We start from the raw sequence: 26,266 nt of genomic DNA, 5'->3' as shown, positions 1-26,266 counted from the left end.
CTATATATTTCAGCAGCTAACACACAGCATAGTGCACAGTGGGCACGCAATAAATATTGAATTCTTGAAGAACTACTTATGAAGTTCTGAAAAAGAGGATGATGAAGTAAAAAGACAAGGCTAGGCCCACTTAACTTCCCCATGACAGACATGAGTATGAAATGTAAAAGTTCATTTCTGGGTGGACTTCTGCTTCTGGTCAAGATGGAGTGACAGGGATCACATTTACCTTTCTACTGGAAACAGCTAATAAAAAAAAAAAAACAAAAAAAACCACACAGAATGGGCCCAGCACGGTGGCTCACACCTGTAACCCCAGCACCTTGGGAGGCCGAGACAGGCGGATCACGAGGTCAGGAGTTCGAGTGAAACTCCGTCTCTACTAAAGATACAAAAAAGTAGCCAGGCATGGTGGCGGGCACCTGTAGTCCCAGCCACTCGGGAGGCTGAGGCAGGAGAATGGCGTGAACCTGGGAGGCAGAGCTTGCAGTGAGCCGAGATCGCGCCACTGCACTCCAGCCTGGGTGACAGAGCGAGACTCCACCTCAAAAAAAAAAAAAAAAAAAAAGATACAAAAAATTAGCCAGGCATGGTGGCGCGCCTGTAATCCCAGCTACTTGGGAGGCTGAGGCAGAGAATTGCTTGAACCCGAGAGGCGGAGGCTGCAGTGAGGCAAGATCACGCCACTGCACTCCAGCTTGTGCGACAGGGCAAGACTCCATCTCAAAAAAGAAAAGAAAAAAAAAAAAAACAAACCCACAGAATATGTGAAATGACCGTTTCCAAGATATTGGACACTAGGCACAAAGGACGACGATTCCTGAAAGACAAGGAACTGAACAAGGAGGACCCTACAGCTAACTGGCTTACTGCCAGGAGAGAATTTCAGGTACAGTGCAGGGGAGGGGCACCCAGGCAGAGTCCAGAGTTCTCCCTAAACTTAAGAGAGGAAGCTGATAGTCTGGGGAGGCCAAAGAGGTTCACAGGGCAGAAGATTAGAGAAGAAAGACACAGAAAAAAAATTCTGGAGATCTGAGCAGGGGGCCTCCCCAGCCACCCCACCAAGTCTTCAGCTGAACACCGATCAGCACACGCATGTAAGGAAACTACCTGAGGCCAGTGAAATAATTACCTGAAAGGACGGCAGAGAACAATATTGAGACCTCACACAGGAACAGGAATAATTCCTGTTCCCAGCAACCATAATAGGAAACCTCGTTATTGCAAGGAAATTGGGTAGAGTACTCAGAAACATTTACCTCTGTGGTAATAACCCCAGACCTAATGCTGTGCCGGTCCCGCCTAAAAATGTTTAAAAGCAAGACCCAAAAGGATCAAACTGTTTCCAAGTAACCAGTGGTCCAGAACAAAGTTCAAGAATATTTAAAAGAACACAAAAATATCTAGCACCCAACAAGCTAAAACTCACAATATCCAACTGAAAAATCATCAGGTGGGTAGGTGCAGTAGCTCATGTCTATAATCCCAGCCCTTTGGGAGGCCGAGGTGGGAGGATCACTTGAGGCCAGGAGTTGGAAGCCAGCCTGGGCAATGTAGCAAGACCCCCATTTCCACAAAAACAACTTTAAAAAATCAGCTAGGCATGGTGGCACATGCTTGTAGCCCTCGCTACTTGGGAGGCTGAGGCAGGAGGATCTCTTGAGCCCAGGAGTTTGAGGCTACAGTGAGCTATCATCATACCACTGCACTCCAGCCTGAGCAACAGAGCAAGACCCTGTCTCTTAAAATAATTTTTTAAAAATAACCAGGCACGCAAAGAAGAAATCAGGACCCATAATGAAGAGAAAACTCAAACTGACTCAGAAATAACAAAGATAATTAGTAGATAAGGACACTGCAACAGTTATAACTGTACTCCACAAGAAATTAGAGAATGGATTGAGAAAAAAAAAAAAAATTTTTAAGACTTAAATCAGGCCAGGCGCAGTGGCTCATGCCTATAATCCCAGCATTTTGGGAGGCCAAGGTGGGCGGATCACTTGAGGTCAAGAGTTCGAGACCAGCCTGGCCAACATGGTGAAATCCTGTCTCTATTAAAAATACGAAAATTACTAAAATACTAAAAATTAGCCGGGTGTGGTGGTGGGCACCTGTAATCCCAGCTACTCAAGAGGCTGAGGGAGGAGAATCACTTGAACCCAGGAAGCAGAGGTTGCAGTGAGCAAAGATTGCACCATTGCACCACAGCTTGGGTGACAAGAAAACACCGTCTCAAAAAAAAAAAAAAAAAGAAAAAAGAAAAGAAAAGAAAAAGACTTATATTAGACTTGTAGAAATGAGAATTACAATGACTGAGATGAAAAGTACACTGGATAGGGTGCTGTGGCTCATGCCTGTAATCCCAGCACTTTGGGAGGCTGAGGCGGGCAGATCACCTGAGTTCAGAAGTTTGAGACCAGCCTCACCAACATGGTGAAAACTTGTCTCCACTAAAAATACAAAAACTAGCCAGGTGTGGTGACATACCCCAGCTACTCAGAAGGCTGAGGCAGGAGAATCACTTGAACCTGGGAGGTGGAGGCTGTACTGAGCCAAGATTGCACCACTGAACTCCACCTGAGTGACAGAGCGAGACTCCATCTCAAAAACAAACAAACAAAAAAACAAACACTGGATAGGCTGAACAAGAGATTAGACACTGTAGAAGAGGTGAGTGTGAACCTGAAGCCATACCAACAGAAACTATCCAAAGTGAAACACAGAGATAAAAAAAGACAAAAAATGAACAGAGCTATCAATTCAGAAAATGTTCTACAGTTTCTTTTTTTTTTTGAGACAGAGTCTCGCTCTGTCGCCCAGGCTGGAGTGCAGTGGCGCAATCTCGGCTCACTGCAAGCTCCGCCTCCCGAGTTCACCCCATTCTCCTGCCTCAGCCTCTCCGAGTACCTGGGACTACAGGCGCCCGCCACCACGCCCGGCTAATTTTTTTTTGTATTTTTAGTAGAGACGGGGTTTCACCGTGGTCTGGATCTCCTGACCTCGTGATCCTCCCGCCTCGGCCTCCGAAAGTGCTGGGATTACAAGCGTGAGGCACCGCGCCCGGCCATGTTCTACAGTTTCTACAAATGTTCTTGAAGTTGTTCTACAGCTCAGCGATGGCTCTGTTCATTCTTTTTGAAGTAGAACAACTTCAAGCAGCTGATTATATATACAATCAGGGCATCTAGAGGAGGCTGGGCTGGAGACAGAAAAAAAAGTTAAGCTATAATAACCACGGTGGCTCACGCCTGTAATCCCAGCACTTTGGGAAGCCAAGGCAGACAGATCACGAGGTCAGGAGATCGAGACCATCCACGTCTCTACTAAAAATACAAAAAATTAGCCGGGAGAGGTGGCGGGCGCCTGTAGTCCCAGCTACGCGGGAGGCTGAGGCAGGAGAATGGCGTGAACCCCGGGGGGCGGAGCCTGCAGTGAGCCGAGATCGCGCCACTGCACTCCAGCCTCGGCGACAGCGAGACTCCGTCTCAAAAAAAAAAAAAAGATATAATAGCCAAAATTTCCCCAAATGTGATGAAAAGGATAAACCCAGAGATCCAAGAGGCTCAGAAACCCTAAGCTCAAGAAACACGATGAAAAATACACCAAAGCACATCATATCATAGTCAAATAATCTAAAATCAGCAATAGAGAAAAATCTTAAAAGCATCCACAAAAAAGATGACATTACATACAGAGAAACAAAGAATGATAGCCAACTCTTCCTACAATACAAGCCAGACAGTGGAGTAACATATTTAAAGTACTGGGGAAAAAAACAGTCAAGCTGTAATTCTATGGCAAGTGAAACTATTTTTCAAAAATGCAGGTTTCACAATGAGATACCATCTCATACTAGAAAGAACGACTATTATTAAAACATCACACACACAAAAAAACAGATACTGGTGGGGCTGTGGAGAAAAGGGAATGTTTATACACTGTTGCAGGGAATCTTCAGCCACTGTGAAAAGCGATTTGGAGATTTCTCAAAGAACTTAAAAGAGAACTGTGATCTGACCCAAATCATTCTACCAAAAAGACACATGCACTATGTTAATTATAGCTCTATTTACAATAGCAAAGACATGGAATCAACCTAGGTGCCCATCAGCAGTGGATTGGATAAGAAAATATGGTCTATATACACCATCTAATACTATGGAGCCATAAAATGAATGCTATCACGTCCCTTGCAGCAACATGGATGCAGATGGAGGCCATTACCCTAAGTAAATTAACACAGAAACAGAAAACCAAATACCACATGCTCTCACTTATAATGGGAGGTAAACACTGGGTACTCATGGACATAAAGATGGCAACAACAGAAATGGGATTATTAGAGGAGGGATGGACGTGAGTACTGATAAACTAACTTTTGGGTACCATGTTCACTACCTGAGTGATAGGATCATTTGTATCCCAGCATCACACAATATACCCAGGTAACAAACCTGCACATGTACCCCTAAATCTAAAAGTTGAAAAATGCAAGTTTCAAAAAGGAAAAGTTCTGTGTTTCTGCACTTGTCCATTGCTCCTCAGCATTCTATTGTGGGTGTTTCTTTTTGACAGCCACAGGGGACAGACTATACCAGTGAAAAAGATCTGAAAGACAGCCAAAGTCCCATCTTTCACTGTAAAACCAACCATTCTGGTTTGTAATTATCACAGCTCAAAGTGATCTCCTCTTCCTAAGCATTATCCTCACAGCATTCACGGACACCCCTGGTACTATAACTATTTATATTTATATATAAATGTAAACTATACGTACATGTAAACTATACATGTAGAACTATTTACATGTTTGTCTCCCTCTCAAATTATGCTATAAATTCTTAATGGCAGACACTATATTTGGTATTACCCATCAGGCCTAGCACAAGGTCTTATACTTATTAGATGCTCCAAAACATCTCTGTAAAAGTCTATCACAAACTCCTGCTACTAACATTATTCTTTTTTTTAGTATTTTTTTAACTCATGATAGCTGTTTGTCCTGAACTAACATTATTGATCTGTATGTAATCTTCCTTCTAACACGGGTTACTGCTGTCTCAGTAAATAATGGCTGAATAGAGTTTATTCCTATGCTCTTCCAGCCAGCCAAGACACTGTTATACACTGGTATGTATTCTTAGATGTTCACACATGGTGGTGACCTTACTCCTCTCCTTCCCATTGTAGTTACCATTAACTTCATGTAGCTAAACATTGGTAAAGATGCCCTGAACACATTGAAGTGTTTAGAGGCATTGAGCAGGGGTAGTCTACACAGAAGAGAAATTCAAATTTCAAGTGAAGAAATAAAGGTCTGAATACTGAGGTTTAAGCAGAGTTTACAGAGTTGGGAGGCAGATATAAGCAAGAGCAAGGCAATGAGAGAAGGCAGCGGTGCAGGTAGAACACACAGGAAGATAATATGCAAGTATCTTGAAAATTTTCAAAGAACACCACAAATAAAATCTATTAATATCACCATCTAGTAAAATGCTGAATATACAGTAAATGCTATTAAGACTTGTTAAAATACAAAAATAATTTCAGGCTGAGTATGGCGGTTCATGCCTGTAATCCCAGCACATTGGGAGGCTGAGGTGGGAGGTCACTTGAGTCCACGAGTTCAAGACCAGCCTGGGCAATACAGTGAGACCTCCATCTCTACAAAAAATTTAAAAATCAGCCAGGCATGGTGGTGCACACCTGTAGTTCTAGCTACTCAGGAAGCTGAGGTAGGAGGATCACTTGAGCCCAGGAATTCGAAGCTGCAGTAAGCTATGATCATGCCACTGCACTCTAGTCTGCACAACAGAGACCCCGTCTATATTTAAAATAATAATAATAATAAGAATCTCAAGGTCAGAATAAAGAAAATTAAGGTTGAAATAGAAGGAAAATAAAAATAGTGAAAAGGAAATATATTTAAGAAGACACTTTAGAAATAGTACTCCTGCTTGAAAGACCCAAAGAAAGCTGAGAGAGCCCACTGGATCACTTAGGTAGGAATGGTGTCTGATGATATATAGGCCTGAAAATAATGGGCCAGTAAGTTATGGCTCAATTGCTGTAATCAAGGCAAAGTAAGAAGAATAAATGAAATATGAGCAGAGGATAAAGCTTTGTTGCTAGAAATAACTGAAAGGCAGAATAATCCCTATAGGAAGGGAAAACCCAAAACCTCTGACACAATATTACCGAAGAATGTTCTATAATATCAAAATAATGAATCATACAAAAACATCTAGTACTATGTTGGAGAGTCCAGCAAACAGAAGGTAGAGTGAATGTTATATATATATATATAAAGATGTTATGTGTTAGTTGTATAAATGATAATTCAAATGGAGAGTGTGGGGAGAGTTGAAGCATGTTTTGTTTCTGGTAAACAACAACTGGAGGCCAGGCATGATGGCTCACACCTGTAATCCCAGCATCTTGGGAGGCGGAGGCGGGTGGATCATCTGAGGTCAGGAGTTCAAGACCAGCCTGACCAATATGGTGAAACTCCGTCTCTACTAAAACTACAAAAATTAGCTGGGTGTGGTGGCACATACCTGTAGGCCCAGCTACTCAGGAGGCTGAGGCAGAAGAATTGCTTGAACCCAGGAAGCAGAGGTTGCAGTGAGCCGAGATTGCGCCATTGCAATCCAGCCTGGGTGACAAAGTGAAACTCCGTCTCAAAAAAAAAAAAAAGCTGTGTTGCTCTAATGTAGCATGCCTAAGAGGCAGATTATTGGGGTGTCCAATCTTTTGGCTTCCCTGGGGCACACTGGCAGAAGAATTGTCTTGGGCCACACATAAAATACATTAACACTAACACTAGCTATTGCTAATGAGCTAAAAAAAAAAAAACAACTCATAACGTTTTAAGAAAGTTTATGAATTTGTATTGGGTTGCATTCAAAGCCACCCTGGGCCACATGTGGCCCACGGGCTGTGGGTTGGACAAGCTTCATTTGGCACAAAGAGAACATGATCTGGTCACTTCATATTGCTAAGGAGTCAGCTAAATGTATGATCTAGAAACAGGTCAAAATTAAGGAAAACTATGTAAATATGCTGTTTCTTTACTTAACAGTCCAAAAGCCAGTACCCCGAGGAGCCCAGAGCAAATACAGTCATTCAGATGACCTAATCCTACCCTAGGATAGGAAGCACAGACGCCAAGAAGTTGAAGAGTAGTTGGGTGAAATGTCAGCTTGATTCTACCAGGAGCAGATGAGCATGAAATTATTGCCACTTTTGGAAAAATTTATTAATCCCATGACAGAGTTACTGGCGCAGGAATAGACAAATCAATAGAGCAAAACAGATCCAGGAATGGATGAGGTTTCTTTTAGCACATGATAAAGCTAGCATTTCAAGTTAGTGGTATAAGAACACTGGAAAAACTGGCTATTTGGAAAAAAATAAAATAAAAAGCTGAATTCCTAACTCCCTTCTTAAAATGCCTAAATAAATTCCATATAGGGAGAAGATATAAATGTAAAAAAATTAAATTATAAAAATACTAGAAATGGCCAGGCACAGTGGCTCACGCCTGTAATCCTAGCATTTTGGGAGGCCCAGGTGGGTGGACTGCTTAAGCCCAGGAGTTTGAGACCAGCCTGGGCAACATAGTGAGACCCTGTCTCTACCAAAAAAGAAAACAAACAAAAAAACAACAGCCAGGTGTGGTGGCATAGCATGCATTTGTGGTCCCAGAGACTCAGGAGGTTGAGATGGGAGGATTGCTTGAGCCTGGGAGTTCGAGGCTGTAGTGATCTGTGATGGCACCACTGTACTCCAGCCTGGGTGACAGAGTGAGACCCTGTGTCAAAAAATGATACTAGAAGTATAAACGAATATTTTTATAACCTTGGAATGAGAAGACCTTTACAAAAATGGTACAAAAATCAGAACCCATACTTAAGGATTTACTTTGACTATGTAAAAAGTTTAAATTGCAAAACACCAAAGAGAAAGCTGAAAAAAACTGGGAAAAATTATTTGTAACATGACAAAGTATTAATATAGAAAGGGTTTCAATTAATATAAAATTATTTGTAACATGACAAAATATTAATTTAGAAAGGGTTTTCAAATCAGTAAGTAACAGGCCAAAACCTCGAACAGGTTTTTGGAAAATAGGGAAAGAACATGAGCACCCAATTCATAGAAGGACAAAGAAATGGCCAATAAACATATGAAAAGCTATTTAATCTCTAAAACAAAAAAAAAAAACAGGCCAGTGCAGTGGCTCACACCTGTAATCCCAGGCTTTGGGAGGCCAAGGCAGGAGGATCACTTGAGCCCAGGAGTTTGAGACCAGCCTGGGCAACATGGCAAAACCCTGTCTCCACAAAAAAAAAAAAAAAAAAAAAAAAAAATTAGCCGGGTGTGGTGGTGTGCACCTGTAGTCCCAGCTACTCAGGAGGCTGAGATGGGAGGCTGGCTTGAGCCCAGGAGGTAGAGGTTGTAGTGAGCCAAGAAATAAAAAGAAAAATACGACATTTTTGCCTTTCAGACTGGCAAAGATTAAAAGACTTGACAAAATGTATCCAGTGAGGGCAGAGGGACCAGAGCACCTTCTTCTATGGTGGGTGGGAGTACATAAATTGCTGCAACTTTTCCAGAGAGCTATTTGGTGAGGCAAATAAAAACTGAGAACGTCCATATCATGTGACTGAGCAAATCCTATTCTTAGGAATTTGTCATAAGGGGATAATCACACACCTTTATAAAAGATGTCATATATTAGGGTGATTACTGCAGCTAACAACTATTGAACATTCCCTACATGTCATCTTCTGTGTTAGGTATATTATACACATTATTATTTAATCCACATAACCCCATGAGATATTACTATACCTGTATATTATAAATGAGGAACTGGAGATTTGTTAAGTAAATTATGTTATGCCATACAACAATATATCAGGTACTATTAAAAATGTTTCAAGAACAAGGAGAAAAAGAAGAAACGTTTAAAAAAACTTTAAAAACCCAAAACAAAAATGTTTCAGGTATTTACTGACATTGAAAGATATTCAGAGCATATTAGTAAAAAGCAGGCTACAAAACAGCATGTGACATCATATGTGCATATTTATGGTTACAATGATATCAGGGGCCAGGCACAGTGGCTCACACCTATAATCCTAGTACTTTGGGAGGATGAGGCAGAACAATTGCTTAAGCTCAGGAGTTTGAGACCAGCCTGGGCAACATAGTGAGACTTTGCCTCCACAAAACCAACAATAACAACAACAATAAAAACTAGCCAGGCATGGTGGCAAGCACTTGTAGTCCCAGATACATTGTTTGAGCCCAGGAGGTCAAGGCTACAGTCAGCCATGATTGTGCCACTGCACTCTAGTCTGGATGACAGAGCAAGATTGTACCTTAAAAAAAAAAAAGAGATCTGGAAGGATACCCTTTAAAATATCAATAGCAACTGTCTTTAAGTGGTATTATAGAATTGATAGGGGTGCATTCTTCTTTATAGTTTTTCTAGAGTGCATAAATTAGTCTCATCCCACCTCCAATTGGCAGAAATCGTTTTAAAAATAAAACTATATAAGTAAGCTATTTTTAGTTTAAAAAAAAAAAAAAGGAAAGAAAAAGTATAAAGGAAAGGGTGATAAAAAAGTACACATAGACCATGTCAGTTTATTTATTTTTTGGGGGGACAAAGTCTCACTCTGTTGCCCAGGCTGGAGTGCAATGGCATGATCACAGCTCACTGCAACCTCCACCTTCCGGGTTCAGGCAAGTCTCATGTCTCAGCCTTCTCAGTAGCTAAGATTACAGGTGCATGCCACCATGCCTGGCTAATTTTTGTATTTTTAGTAGAGACGGGGTTTTACCATGTTGGCCAGGATGGTTTCGAACTCCTGACCTCAAGTGATCTGCCCGCCTCAGCCTCCCAAAGTGCTGGGATTACAGGCGTGAACCACCATGCCTGGACGCATGTTAGTTTATTCTTATTTATATTACACTAGCTAACAGATATACCAGAAGGTTACAGGATAGGTCAAAGAGCCCCTGCTACACTGAGGCACAGGAACATAGGTGGTCTTGATGTAAGGTAGACCTCCTAATATCATTAATGACTGATAACACTAAGCTGCCTTTTCAGAGTCACATTCAGAGCCTTTTGTCCATTACGTATTGAACAGTGATTTCTGGTGTCCCAGATGGTACCAACAGCCATCTACTGCCCTCAGTAGGGGAGCTCTGGGAAGCAGAAGTAACTGGCTGGCATTTATAGTTGCCATCTGACTGCCAAATAGGTTTTCAGGAATTCATTATGTTAGAAAGCAGGGGACAGCTTGTACTACCTTCTCTAAAATGCATCCACCTTGAGAGCTGATGATATAAGACTCATCCAAGCATTTATTGCCTACCATCTTAAAGCAGGAGGCCCCCACACTTTAGAGTTAATGAATTAGCACAGTGTCCATTTCTATGATCATCTGAATACCCCCTAGGTTCTGTTCACAAGATTCTTCACGGAAACAACCATCTTCACATCTAATTAAACTAGAAACCAAATTAAATTACTGTTACCATAAGCTTGGAAAATTTAAAGTTGGTCCCAAGAGTCACTGTAGGTTGGAAAAAAATCCAGTCATGAGAAACTTCTATCTTTAGTTACGCACATGATCAAAAATAAAACACTGAAAAAACTAACACTGGCACTATTGCGTGTGGGTCAGTTTTCCCAAGGCAAGGCCCAGCTTAAAAGCCACTTGCTGATGGTCTGACCATGTCCCCATCAGGAGCAGCCTTTTTGACAAACAAAGAAGGAAGTGAATTCAATGATGGCATTCTTCACATACCTGCCCTCTTTCAACAAATATGTCTGCATGCCTACCATGTGCTGTGATAATACATGCTCTGAGCTACTGAAGACTATACCCTATCAACAGGCATCTTAGGTACAGAAATCTAAAAATAAAGGCTAAACATGTTAGACTTTTAATCTACAGAAGTCAGCCTGTCACAATGAAAACAAAACTACAAAAGAACGTTAAGCCTAGCTCAGTAACTAACTGGTTGGGAAGGTAGGCACAAATCATCTTATCTGTTGGGAATCCATTTCCTCAGGGGTAAAACTGAGAATTACAAAGGCAAGGCATTGGTGATCCCATAAAGACTGCGGATCTAGGATTAGGCTTCCAAACCCCAGTGAGGCCTAGAACACAACCGGAGTGATACTTTTGCAGGCAGGAAGAAAATCCTAACAGAATATAGTTCTGTTAAATTAAGCACTGCTAGAATCATAAAACATGAGCCAGAAATAAGATCACAAATGTCCCAGTTCTCATGAAGTCTATTCTTGGAAATGAAAAAATTAACTACAAAATAATTTACAAGTTTCCAAATCTATTTAATTATTCAGAGTTTTCTGAGGGAGCATGATACAGAGGAGAGTACCAGGCTAATAAACAGTCAACCCGAATTTTATTTCCAGCTCTGCAAAAAGCTGCGTGAAATTGGGCAGCACAACCTGACATCATTACCAAAGTGAGGGGGTTAGAATGACAATCTTTCCAGTCTCTCTAAGCTTTAAAATTCTATGACTCATCAATAATTTAGCCACTCAGTTTGCTTTTCAACTGCTATGTATCTGGGTTTTTGTTGTTTTCGAGATCAGCTCCCTGCTCCACAATAGGCCAGTGTTCAAAGGAGAGGGGCAACAGCAACTTCCATGATTCAGATGCCTCAGCAACCGGGATACTCACTGAAAAGAAGCAAGAAGACCCCTGATGTCACTATCATGCATTAAAAATCTGTGCATTTGACTTCTAAGAGAAATTTGCAGACCATCACTCTAATTCAATTTATTAAACTGGTTAGAACTGTCTAATATTAGAAATCTGCTTTCTCAGCATAGAGAGGAAGCAAATCAAATTTGAGGGTGATATACATAGAGACAGGGACAACAGCAAGATGAAGAGGATATTACAAGAGGAATTACAAAGGGAATATCATTTCTGCAGGAAAAAAGCAAACAGGCAGACGATGGCTTTAAGTTTATAATCCAGGACATCTGAAATGGGAGAAGATAGCCCCACATATCTCAATAGCTCTTGTGGGTCTTAAATGTCATACCACATTAAAATACTGTGAGTCATCGTCTTAGTCCATTTTCAGTTGCTATAAGAGAATATTCAAGACAGAGCAATTTATAAAGAAAAGATGTTTATTTAGCTCACAGTTCTGGAGGCTGTGAAGTCCAAGAGCATGGCATAGGCATCTGCAGAGGATCATCCCATGGCAGAAAGTGGAAGCAAGCACAGGAGACACAGAAAAGAAATAGGACCAGGCCAGGCATGGTGGCTCATGCCTGTAATTGAAGCACTTTGGGAGGCCAAGGCAGGTGGATCACTTGAGGTCAGGAGTTTGAAACCAGCCTGGCCAACATGGTGAAACCCCATCTCTACTAAAAATACAAAAATTAGCCAGGTGTGGTGGCATACACCTGTAATCCCAGCTACTTGGGAGGCAGAGGCACGAGAATCCCTTGAACCTGGGAGGCGGAGGTTGCAGTGAGCTGAGATCACAACCCTGCACTCCAGCCTGGACAACAGAGTGAGACTCTGTCTCAACAACAACAACAGAAAAGAAATAGGACCAAACTCTCCCCCTATTATAATTAACCCACTCCTGGGATAAAGGCCTTAATCCATTCATGAGTTGGTGCCCTCATGATATAATACCTCTTAAAGACCCACCACTTAATACAGTTACATTGACAATTAAGTTCCTAAAACATGAATTTGGGGAGGCACATTCAAATCACAGCAGTCCTGGTATAGCATAATTTATTCTCTTCTTAGTGACCTAGGCTCATACTGTTGACCAAGAAGACAGAGAAGTGTATTAGAAAGATTTCCATTTAAAAAGCAAGCAAACAAAAAACCTTTGGCACTTATAAAAGGGTAGGCTTAGTTTTTGAAAGTCACTTCCATGAAACAATTCATTTCTCAATAAATAGCTACATTTCATAATTTTTGCATTTAATTGTTATAGCTTAGTTCATTTTAAAGAAAAGAAAGTGACAAAGAGATATGCTCCAGTTGCCAGCTGACTGAGCCGAGAGAACCATAAAGGCTTGCCGCTTATCCCTTGGGTGTGGGCGCTAACCCCTTCCCCCATTCCCTCTGCTACAACCACACTGGCCTTCTTCCAGATCCTGGAGTATGCCAAGCTCTTTCTAGACCCAGGCCTTATGAACATGTTGTTCTCTATGCCTGAGATACTCTTCCTGGCAAAATTCTATTCAAGTATCAGTTTAAATAATTTCGCAGTGAATCTTTCCTAATGCCCCAGACTAAAAAAGACCTGTCAATTATTCTCCTGTGGTTACTATTTTTCTTCTTGGTAATTACTACATTTATAATTATATATCGTTTAGTGCCATTTTCTCTATTGGTCCATAAAGTTCCATCAAGGCAGAGGTCTGGTGTTCTACACCAGTTCCGAGGACCTGATACAGTGCCTCGTGTGTAGGTGCTCGACGAACAACTGCTGAATTAAAGAAAAACAATAATATTTAACCTTTACTAAGCACTTATTATATTAGTATTATATACTAAGGTACTCACTGTTAATTTATAAAGAAAGCAGCAGGCTCAGAGACGTTAAGTAACTTGCTCAAAGTCAAAAAGTTGGGAAGTGGCAGAGTAAGGTTTCAATCTCATGTCTGTCTGACTCCAGACTACACATTTCATGACTACTCTTTCTTCAGCATTGTGGGAGGCAAAAGTGATAAAGGACTCATAGTACAAGCTGGGCCCTACCTTTAAGGAGTTTATCATTTAGGGAATAAAACTTCTATAAATGAAACTGAACACAAGAGAGAAGTGTTGTATTACATGGCATAGTCCAAAATTATAGGAGAGAACAGGAAAAACTAACAAGGGCTAGAAGGGCATTCGGACAGGAAGAAACCCGTGAAAACAAAGATGGAGAAGCAACAAACCACATGGGGAGCTGAAGGGACTGGTTAGAAGGTCACTTTAACTGGAACAGAGGGTTAACATAGGCCAGAAAGTGGTGAAATAGTAGGTTAAATAAACATGTACATAGGCCAGGTGTGGTGGCTCACACCTATACTCCTAGCACTTTGGGAGGCCCAGGCGGAAGGATCATTTGAGCGCAGGAATCCGAGACCAGCCTAGGCAGCATAGTAAGACCTCGTCTCTATTTTTAAATAACTGTTAGAAGTTTAAAAAAGCAATATGCACATAATAAAAAATAATTCCATCAACATTCTGGTCCGCTACTTTTTCAAGCAAAGTTCCTAAGAAGTACCTATCACATTTCACTAATATTTCTTGAAACTTCACAGAGATCAGTAGAGTGCAAAGCTAACAGTAGCTGCTCAGTTAAAGAAAGGGGTGAAATATGCAAGGTGCTATTTCAGAGCTATCATCTTAAACCAGAGTCATTAACTCTGTTAATGACTCTTAATGAAGGGGAAGAAATTAAAGCTTAATGAAGGGGAAGAAAAATTGTTATTATAGTCTTTAAAAAATAATTTGGTCAGGTGCAGTGGCTCATGCCTGCAATCCCAGCACTTTGGGAGGCTGAGGCAGGCGGATCACCTGAGGTCAGGAGTTCAAGACCAGCCTGGCCAACATGGTGAAACCCCTTCTCTACTAAAAATACAAAAATTAGCCAGGTGTGGTGGTGCACATCTGCAGTCCCAGCTACTTTGGAGGCTGAGGCAGGAGGATCACTTGAACCCAGGAGGCAGAGGTTGCAGTGAGCTGAGATCATGCCACTGTACTCCATCCAGCCAGGACAACAGTGAGACTCAGTCTCAAAAAATAAATAAATAAAAATAAATAACTTTAAGTTATTTAAACCTATTTACTAGCCAGGCACAGGGATATGTGCCTGTAGTCCTAGCTACTGCAGTGGCTGAGGCAGGAGGATCACTTGAGCACAGGAATTCAAGGTTACAACAAACCATGATTACACCCCTGCCCTCCAGTCTGGGTGACACAGTAAGACCATGTCTCTTAAATTTTTAAATTTTGTTTTAAAACAAAACAAAAACTAACCATATATGCTTGAAGCTATTATAACCAGATGACCAGGTATCTGATTACTGTTTTCTGATTATTATTCTGATTATTTTCTTCTCCATCTCCCATAGCTTCAAGAAAGGCATTTTGGACCGGGTGCGGTGGCTCACACCTGCAATCCCAGCACTTTGGGGCCGAGGTGTGTGGATCACGAGGTCAGGAGTTTAAGACCAGCCTGGCCAAGATGGTGAAACCCCATCTCTACTAAAAATACAAAAATTAGCCAGGTGTGGTGGTGGGTGCCTGTAATCCCAGCTACTTGGGGGGCTTAGGCAGAGAATTGCTTGAGCCCAGGAGGCAGAGGCTGCAGTGAGCCAAGATCGTGCCACTGCACTCCAGCCTGGGCGACAGAGCAAGACCCTGTCTCAAAAAAAAAAAAAGAAAGAAAGAAAGAAAGAAAGAAAGGCATTTTGAATAGATGATCTCTGCCTAACCCTATCTCCCACCCTCCTCTTTTTTCATCCTGAGTCCGGTGATACAAGTAGTACATTTTTTTTTTCCTTTTAGATATGAGACCTCACTACATTGCCCAGGCTGGCATACAGTGGTTATTCACAGATGCAATCACAGTATCCTATAGCTTTGAACTCCTGGGCTCAAGCTATCTTCCTGCCTCAGCCTTCTAAATAGCTGGAACTCTAGGTGTGCACCACCACCTACCCCTAATAAATTTTTTTGTTTTTTTGGAAGACAGTATCTCACTCTGTTGCCCAGGCTGGAATGCAGTGGTGCAATCATAGCTCATGACAGCCTCAAAACTCCTGGGCTCAAGTGATCCCCTCACCTCAGACTCTTGTGTGGCTAGGGCACCGGCATATGCTACCATACCAGGCTAATTAAAAAAATTTTTTTATACAGATGGGGTCTCACTATGTTGCCCAGGCTGGTTTCAAACTCATGGGCTCAAGTGATTCTCTCGCCTCAGACTCCAAAAATCTTTGATTATAGGTGTGAGTCACCCTGCTTAGCCAGGGCTAATATGTCTTGATCCAGATGTAGTTCTTGTGAGTACCTATAATAATTCTCTAGAAATATTAGAGATATGAAAAAAATTAAGCACATGTACAAATATTTAAGCATCTAACTGGTAATGTGTCAGAAGCTTTGTAGAGAAAATCATTACAAGAAATCCTCAACAAAAGAATATACACTAAATCCCGTACCATCTTCACAATGACTCTAAGAGGTAGTATTAGTACTCCCATTTCATAGATGAAAAATCTAAGGTTCAGAGAGGTTAATTTGTCCATGGTCACCACTGGTCTGAATCCAGATCTAATACCTGAGATCCTGTTCCCCCAAACCACTGCCTCAAACCATCATCAATTATATTAACAAAAGTTTGACATAATCACAAAGCCTTAAAAAAAGAAGAAAACCACTACATACACGTCTTACATTTCTGCCAATCTTGACTCACTTTAATTCTTGCCACCCCCGCCCAAGCCTGTCATCCAACTCTGCCAAGTGATAAACCAAACGCATTTATGCCTCATCCGTCTGCTTTAATACACATGCTCCTCAGGGTTTGGCTCAAGGGCTGTATCTATCAGGATCACCTGGCTGACAAGCAGGCCCTGTGGAGGCTGTGACACATCAACAGGTTTATTAAGGAATTATACAAATCATACTCATATGGTACTTCAAGGTTTCAAAATATTTTCACATATATCTTCTCTTCAAAACCTCATGATAATCCTCCATTTTATGTGACGGGAAACTGAGGCTTAGAAGGGCTAGTTGAGCTCTGTTGAGGGTACTATGACCTTGAGGAGAAGAGTAGAATTCACAACTATATTACTTATAACTGGGATCTTATAACTTTGCCTTATCCCCAAAGCAAATGCATTGATTTCAACACTCCTATGAAACACTTCCAAATGCAGCACCATGTTGGGACATCTGTGTTCTACTCCCAGCTCTTGGCCCGTAAGCAAGTCAGCCAGCCGCATCAGCAAAAGGGCTCTGACCAGCTAATCAGCGCAATAATCCATGATTCAAACCATTAAGCACATTATCAGCAAGAGTTCAACCTTATCCTTGTTCACAAATGTTCAGAAAAATCTGTTCATAGGCATCACTGTCTTACAGCTCCTGGCTTCCTCATACCTGGGCTCACATTCTTCTTCAACCAGGTCCGGAAGTTTAGGAGTGTTTTTTGGAAACGTTAGCACTTCAAGTATAAAGGATGGTCTGCCTCACCCTCTGTTCTGCTTTCCTCTGGAACCTTCACATCCAAGACCAAAGCAATGGCTGGCCTCTGAAAGGGGAACTCTTCTTGGCTCCCCATTTCTACCTCTGGTTCCTCCAGCTCTAGCCTCATATCTAGCACTATCTGTTAAAACTCTTTCACAAGTAAGTCCTTTTGCCAAACTCACTACCCACGCCCCTCCTCTCTTTCCATCCCCCACAAAAGAGCTTTTTTTTTTTTTTTTAACTTCCCTATATGTTTTACTGGAAACCTTAGTCAAACTCCCCACCAACTACCTCACCCTAAAATAAAGTTTCTATTGACCATCTCTTGAACATATCTTGGATTTTCCTACTTCCTTCATGCCGTTACAGATCTCCCTAAAAATCACCTCCACTTTGATTCTCTCTTCAGCCAGAGGGCTTTCCCAGAACACTGCACTGCAGTGGTCAAGCCTTCTTCCAAACTCCCAGTGAAACATCTCTGAACACCTAAATCCTTAAGATAGCCCCAGTGCTTTGCTTTGTTTATGCACAGGTCTGGACTCCACTCAGTACATGGCAGGCAGCTCAGTAAGTGTCTAAATGAATGACATCTATATAGTACTTTACCTTTAACAAAACACGTTGATAAAACTTCTCATTTGACCCTCCAAACAATCCTAAGAGCTGCTGCTCTAGTTTAAAAAACAACTGTAAAGATCACTGAAGTTAAGTGATTTTCCATAATCACACAGCTATGAAGCAGCAGAGCCAGGACCCAAATCTGGGTATTGAGACATCTCTTTGAAATTTTGTATACAACATATTTATGTTTTGAATCCTTTGTGACAAATAGCAAATACCAGATAAAAATGATTTGAACTAACTTGTCTGGGAATTATTGAAGTTAATACAAATTTTCCTTCTCAGTTCAATTTCTCCTGGTTCTTCAGAGCAATTGTACTGTGGAACGAGACTTGCAAACTGGCTTAAGCACAGTATTAGAAAGTGTGTGTGTGTGTGTGTGTGTGTGTGTGTGTGTGTGTGTGTGTTTTAGGACATACAGGAAGAATAAAACTCTTATCCAAAGCAAATATAAGACAGATAGTATTCATAAGCCAGAGAAGGAACATACATACGTTTTCTTCTGATAAAAATAAATCAAGCCAATTAATCACATATACGTTTCTACATGTGAATATATTTATGGTAAGCTGACCATCTATTTTCAAACACACAGGCAGCCAGGATGAAGAAAAAAAGCCCCAGTTTTGGCAGAGTACTATAGGAAAGGGAAAAAGAAAAATGAATTTACTGCTATCTATTGGGTTTGCTTTGGACTATTCAAGCTAGTAGCTTTTATTAGCATTAGATTTTTCAGCCAACAAGGAACAAACGATAAAATATTACCCCCAAAATAAAAGAGACAAATGTCTTTCATAACTATATGGAAAAAAGTACTTCTGCTATCTTTAAGAACACTCATATTTCACTGAAGCAAGTTCTGGAGGTGGTAGTAAATCACTTCTAAATGTGAAATCCATGCTATGTTCAAGTTTGACTGGGAAGTCAACAGCCACAGTTTGCTTCTAAATTTGGAATCAGCCAGTAAAACATTTGTGATCACAACCTCTGGCCTCTCCCATATGAATCATAGAATTTTTTAAAGAAATTTTAAAGCTAGTCCAAAACTTCTTGTGTTGTAGATGAGGAATTAAGGGCCAGAGACTAAAACACAAAACAGAAAATAAGTTACATTCACAGAAAACTTCCTCGGCAAAACACAACAGGTTCTGAATGGAAGGATTTTGTTTTTACTGTGGTTTCCTGGGATTGAGATTGGGGATAGAGAAGGAAAAATACCCTCCATCTTTCACCTAAAAATTTTCATAGGTATGAGGAATCTGTCATGAACATTCATTCAACCAAACTATCTCAAAGCAACATATTACTAACCCAACTTTGACTGTAGTCACCACTGAAACAACAACAAAAAATCTGCCTAGAACTGACTGAAATTGATCAGCTTGTTCTTCAAGCCCCATTAATCCTCAAATCCACCTGCATACAAATCACTGAGACCACATAGTGGGAAGAACAAGTTTTCACCACGTTTTTAAAAACAGAAGTAAAAGATGTAATAAAAACACTGATTACAAAAGGAGAGAAAGGGAACTGAAACTTGTAGAAATTTACAAATGCAGTATCTAGTTCATAATATTGTCAGAGCCATTGCCACAGTTTTGTTGTTTCTAGAAAAGCTGTATTTTAAATTACATGTCAAATGTGATGGCTTTGTCTGCCTTAATATTAGCTCCTAATTGTATAAAATATCTGAGCCTCATTTCTGCAGCCTCAAAACATAGTTCACTTTCTGTAAAAAAAAATTGAGGGGTAGGATTAGGTAGGAAGGAGAGAGAAGAACAAACGTTACTCCCCCGTTCTGACCACTACAACTTGGTGCTAAGCACTGCCCAGCATGTGATGGTCACACAAGGGTAACAGGCCAACTGGGACAAAGTTGGGGAACGCAGACTCTGCAGTCACCCACTGAGAACCCAATGCCTGTTGACAAGAGTTGACTGGAAACTGGCAGAGTGCAGAAGAAACTGTTAATAGTATCTGTGACCCTGACGTGAAAGATCTGATCAAAACAGCAGGATAGAAAGCCTATTATTGTTGTTAATATCACAAAAAGAAAACAGCCATTAGAAATTGAACAGAACATAAGCCTTCTTCCAATTATTTCCACAAGCAGACATGAAACTCAGATTTCTAATTAAAAATCACTGTGCACAGAGCCAAATATTTGAGTCAGCAGAGAACTTACCTAATTGTTAACACTGCATTCCCTTGGAGCCATCTGTCATACCTGGCTAGCTTTCTACTCTCATCCCAACCAAACTTCAGATGAAGACGAACCTTTCCCCAGATAAATTACACTTCATCAAATCTGCTGATACTTCTTACTGAAATATCCAATGCATAAGTCATTTTAACATCCCTCTAGGGGCTAAAGGTCTGTCTATACATTGCATAAGAGAGGACTCTTCGTGAGGGTTTCGCTCACTCTGCTCAACCAGGACCAAGGAGATCTTACAGAGTTCCTACTCCTTGATCCAAAACTGAATGGAAGAAACAGAACTCAAGAGAATATTAAATAAGCTAGACGGCTGGGGGTGCTAGGGAAGGTAGTATGAAGAGAGGCCAAGTATTGGAATAAATGAGGCAGTTAGGAAGTTCCGGGGCATTAAAGGACTGACCTTCAGACTTCCGGGTGTTACAAAGGTCTGGTGATCCACAACAGGCCGAGGGCTTCAGCGGCAGCTCCCTGAAGCCTCTGACAGGCACACTCAGTCCTGTCAGCTTGGACTCAACCCTGCCAGTGCCAGCAAACAAACACACGCATTCTTCCCAGGACTGACACCCCATACAACACTGCCTCTCTACAGGGCCTGTTTATTTAAGAAACCAGATGCTTTGAAGCTGGAGTAGAAGTTGGGAAGTTATGTTTAAAGAAGTAGTTAGTGACAGGAGCAGAGGGAGGACAGAACATAAGCAACAGTTCCTGGCTTTATTCATCATAAGTTTAAAAAGTTTTAAGGAAATTGTCAAATGGTCTGTACACAGGAATGAGAAGTAAGGAAATTATGTCAGCCACCACTACAACTCTGGCCAAGGCATTTCATCTGTTCCTTTAAGACAGTTTCATGCCTACCCTCAAAGGGGTGCTTACAGCAGAAATGTTTTGAGGCAATCCAACTTAGCAACTAACATTAATAAAGTCTTCTAGGCCTGCTCAATTTCACGCATGTACAAAGCTTATACATGTCATAAATACTCCAAGCAGCTGAAGGAAAGAATCAGTTAAAAATGTGGCATGAAAACAGCTTTGAGTTCCAGGCAAAGGAAGATTATTGAGTCTAAGAAAAGTGCATTTATAAATGATAGCTAATTGCTGAGTGCTAATTATGTGCCAGACATTGTTCTAATGAGTTATTACATATGTGTAGATTATACAACACAATGTGATATGTTGTAATACATACTATAACTCATTACAAAGTAATACAATATTACATATGCATATATTATGTAATACAAATATATATTATACAATACAATAATATACATATACGTATATATTATGTATATATAATTTAACACACACTCATTTAATTCTCACAACCACCCTACAAATTAAGTGCTCTTATCTTCACTTTACAGATTAGGAACTGAGACACAGAAAACTTAAGTAACTTACCCAAGATCACACAGTGACATGGCCAGGGTTCAAATGCAGACAGTCCAGATAAGGCAGTGCTATACGGCCTTACCATGGTATGTCAAACCCTTAGAACAAAATTAGGGAGCATAATTTTTGGAAAGTTATAACTATTTATCTTTCTCCTTTGTTTTCTTGTCATCCCTTTTGTTTGTTTTTTTAGTAATAGCCAGTATTTTTTATTTCCACTTTCCCATGAGTCTATTATAGCTAACTTGTAATACTATAACTAGAAAGGAAAATGTTTTCCTCTCCTGCCTCAACTCCTAAAATAAAGCACTTAATCATTAGGACTTCTATGTGAAAAAATATATGCTGTGTGTAATAAACCCAATACACTTTAAATATATTTTAAATTAATAGACTGAAAAGAAGTGATATGAGAAAAAAACCTTAGGGAGAAAAAGGGAGGCTTGGGCAAAGAGAAAAACCTGCTGGATTTCATGGACAGAGAAGCCTGAGTGGTCATCAGGACACCGGTCTCCTAAAACCATAATCTAAACGCACTATCATGCTTTAGCTTTACCGTGCTTTCTTGAGAAGACAGGTCAAATGCTAATATATCCTCATAAGCCACAGAAACAGGTCTAGTAGTTTGCTATAACCTTCTGAGGCTTTTCATTCTCCAGTCCGAATGATCTTTTCTTTGTATCTAGCACAGATCTAGGCATTTGGAGGGCATTCACATACATTGATGATATGAATTAATGTGGCTTGAAATGAAACAGGACCAAGTTAAAAGAAATAAGAGAACCATGAACTTTTGCTTTTTCTTGGGACCCGAATCCTGTCATGTTATGTAGGAAAAATGATTCTACATGCACTTTCCTTCCCCAGTTGTACAAAGTACAATATCTCTGATAAAAAGTTGTTCTGTCATGCTGATGCTTTTATTTCACACTGTTTTATAAACGGTCCAAAAATACTAGATCTCTTCAACATAGTTCAGGATTTTTTATGACTTCTAAAACCAAATAAATAAACAGAAGAACAGGCTACTACATAACAATTCTTGGTTAAGGAAGTACTACTTAACCATTTTTAAGGTAAAGGATATTAAACAAAGGCTCCACCTTTTTTTTTTTTTTAACCAGATACAGAAAGGATGAGATCTCTGAAGAAGAGAACACAGATGACTAACAAACGCAAAAACTTTTTTTTTTTTTTTTTTTTGAGACAGAGTCTCACTCTGTCACCCAGGCTGGAGTACAACGGTGCGATCTCGGCTCACTGCAACCTCTGCCTCCTGGGTTCAAGTGATCCTCATGCCTCAGCCTCCAGAGTAACTGGAATTACAGGTGCATGCCACCGCGTCTGGCTAATTTTTGTATTTTTAGTAGAGACAGGGTTTCACCATGTTGGCCAGGCTAGTCTCGAACTTCTGACCTCAAGTGATCCACCTGCCTTGGCCTCCCACATTGATAGGATTACAGGCATGAGCTACCGTGCCCAGCCAAAATAGCTATTTTAAATAAGGTCACTGAAAAAAAGACTGGGAGAGAAAAACTAAAATATATGTGTGTGTGTGTATATATATATATATATATATATATATATATATATATATATATTGCAAACAGCTAAATGAAAGAAATAGAAAGAAATTTCTTTACATATAGACTTCAAAGAATGAGTGGTTTTAGGTCTACTCTTCCATAGATTTGGCCTTAGAACCCCTGAGCCAGTTTTCTCAACCTCTTTCTTTGGAGTCAATATATTACAAATGACACATCAATTCAAACTAACCAAGAAGACTCTGACTCAAGGAATAAATCCAGGCAGGGCGCAGTGGCTCACGCCTCTAATCCCAGCACTGTGGTAGGCTAAGGTGGGCGAAGCACTTGAGCCCAGGAGTTCAAGACCAGCCTGGGGAACATGGCAAAACCCTGTTTCTGAAATAAAGAAAGAAAGGAAAGAAAGGAAGGAACGGAAGGAAAGGAAAGAAAGGAAAGAAAAGAAAGAAAAGAAAAAGAAAGGAAAGAAAGAAAGCAAGAAAGAAAGAAAGAAAGAAAGAGAAAGAAAGAAAGAAAGAAGGAAAAGAACAATTAGCTGGGTGCATGCACCTGTAATCCCGGCTACTTGGGAGGCTGAGGTGAGAGGATCACTTGAGCCCAGGAGGTCAGGGCTGCAGTGAGCTGTGATCATACCACTGCACTCCAGCCTGGGCAACAGAGTGAGACCCTATCTTAAAAAAAATAGTAATTATACAAAAATTAGCTAGGCATAGTGGTGCACACCTGTAGTCCCAGCTAATCAGGGGGCTGAGGTAAGACTCTATCTCATAAAAAAAAATAAATAAATAAATAAAAAGAAAAACAGGAGTAAATCTAAATCCAGGAGTAGCAGCAGACCTAAAGTTAGGTCAACCAGCGAGAGAAGAATTTGAAATATGGAGTAAGAATGCTGTGTCCAGCTAGCTCAAGGAAGGAAGTGGTCCAGTATAAATTAAGCATCAGTGTTGTAAAGCCTTTCTCAATCTCCCACTGTGAGAAGGAAGTCTATTCGATTTTTTTTTTCTCATCAAGTAGGACGACTTCCCAGTACTCATTCTACCCAACCTGTCCCACCCTCCAGCACTAGCTTGGCTACCTTTACACAGCTGCTGCTCGGGCTGCACTAAGCACAGTTATTCCTGAATACTTGTGTCTTGTGTCCTCAGATCAGAGAATTCTATCACAGGTAACAAGTATGGTCCAGATAATCAGGCAGTCCAAAGGGGGACTGAGGCTTGGCTGACGCTGAAATACGGTTACAGAAGGACAAGTGCTGGCACAGAGCCTTGGCCACCCATCTCTGCCCCCAAGTGCAATTCATTTTCTTTGAAAGAGGAAAACAGGCAAGGGAGAAAATATATAGAATTGGAAATACATTATGCAAATGTGGCTAGCAAGGATTAAATTGTTAATTTTAGAGAAATAGGAGAAAGATGCCCAAGTTGTGCTGAAGCAAGGAACCAGGACTTTCTTAATAATTAGTTTTGTCAGTCCAGTAGTGTGCAAAGTTTGAGCTGCTTGTCCCCAGGGACAGAAATCCCATAATTTTGAAAGTCTTTTGACCAAGAGCTGGCTCAAAGCAGAATGTGTGCAATGAGTTTCTTAACTATTGAAAATCTTGTCACCACGGGATATAGACATGCTAGTCAGAGTTCCGTACCATGACAGAAGGTCAAATCTGAAGCAGTAAGAGAGATCACATAAATATTGCCATCTCATTTCCAAGCTAGTCCCCTTAACTATTAAAACACGGTGACCAGATCGCTGCTTCGGGCCTCCTGAACTCCCGCCTCTCCCACCCGGAAAGTACTGACCCAGAGAGGACACACCTTTGCTTCTGCGCAGCCCAACTTCTGCAAGCGCTCAAGAGTTAATTACTCCTTCACCTTCCCGGGGCCTAACTTACTGGGTCCTGATTATTTATACAGACGAAAAACGATGTTCAAGAGATTTTGACAACTTAAAAAAAAAAAAAAAAAAGAATGCGGTGGAAGTCTAAGATTGCCTCTCCTGTGACGAAACACAGCCCCGCCGGCCGCCCGGGCCCGACTCCGCCCGCCCGCCGCAGTTTCGGGGCTGCGGTCCGGGGGACGCGGGCGCGACGGGGCTGGGGTCTCCTCCGGGAGTCGCGGGGCGCACGGGCCGGGAGGGGCACACGGGCGGCACCTCGCAGCCGAGCGGCTCCAGGGCCCGGCGCCCGCTCACCTGGTGCGTGTTGTTGGCCAGCTTGGCGACGAAGTCCCGTACCCGGCCGCACTCCTCGTCCTCGCCCGGCGCGCTGCGACGCCAACGGCCGCCGCGGGGAAACGCGCCACCGGCTGCGGCCGCCCGCAGCCCCCAGCTCACCCCGATGGGGCCAGACCAGCGCGACAGCGGCGCAGCGGGCGGCGGCGGCGCGTCCAGCCGGTCCTGGCTGAGGGTCGCCGGCGGCAGCAGCTGCAGGAGGAGGAGGAGGCCGAGGCCGTGGGGCCAGCGCGAGAGGCCGTCCGCAGCTCCCCGGGGCCGCTCCATCGCCGCCGAATGCCGCCGACGCCGACACCTGCCGCCCGGCGCGCCCGCCCACCCCCGCCGGCGCGCGCCACACCCCCGAGCCGAGCGCGGCGCTCCTTGGATACGCGCGGCCTGGCCTCTCCGCCCTATAGGCTGGCCGCCTGTCCCTCTTCCCTGGCCCACTCCTCATTGGCTCGCGTCGCCTCCGGCTTCGGGGGTCCTGGATTCGGATGCTAAGATGCGGGACTGATTGGCTGGAACGTGGCAGAGACTGCTGAGGTCAACCCCGCCTCGCCCGGCGTCTCCCGGGCCCCCTTGTGGAGTTCACGTAGGAGCTTCTCCCACCTTCCCGCCGAGCCCGGGGCTCCTGGCGTCGCGACCCCTTGCCGCACCTCTAGCGCCCTCAAGTTGGGGCTGAGTTACGTCCCTCTTGTTCCCCAGAGACACTCCTAAAATTCCTTCGGTGAGGCAGAACCTGGAAAACCTACCCTGAGCTCGCTCAGCTGGAAAAGGGGGCTCCATCATGAACCGGGGCTTCGGGCTTTTATAAACCCCGCTCACTGGAGCGCCCATTGTCTGCTAAGCAGCTGCCTTGCTGCAAGAAGGTGAATGCGAACTGGTGTGGGCCACATCCTACGGAGACAGACATCAGGACATCCGTGACTCCTGCAAGCCTGAAGAATAGTCTTTCCATATGTTTGGCCTCTCGCCTTCCTCTTCTGCGGGGAGGTAGGCCA

The 26,266-nt window shown here is 42.1% G+C and overlaps 1 protein-coding gene across 2 annotated transcripts in view; it reads right to left on the bottom strand.

Annotated features, from left to right (window-relative positions):
- The window catches only part of SORT1 (sortilin 1), an 87,701-nt gene extending 62,104 nt beyond the window's left edge, over nucleotides 1-25,597 (bottom strand). For both annotated transcript variants that reach the window (XM_012500469.2, XM_030824905.1), the window contains exon 1: nucleotides 25,245-25,597. In XM_012500469.2, the coding sequence (XP_012355923.2) occupies nucleotides 25,245-25,550 (306 nt within the window). In that variant the 5' untranslated portion in view covers nucleotides 25,551-25,597. The remainder of the gene's footprint in view (nucleotides 1-25,244) is intronic.
- Between the last annotated feature and the right edge of the window lie 669 nt (nucleotides 25,598-26,266).

Source organism: Nomascus leucogenys, chromosome 12 (assembly GCF_006542625.1).
Source record: "Nomascus leucogenys isolate Asia chromosome 12, Asia_NLE_v1, whole genome shotgun sequence".
NCBI lineage: Eukaryota > Metazoa > Chordata > Mammalia > Primates > Hylobatidae > Nomascus > Nomascus leucogenys.
This window is presented reverse-complemented; position numbering and strand designations above follow the sequence as displayed.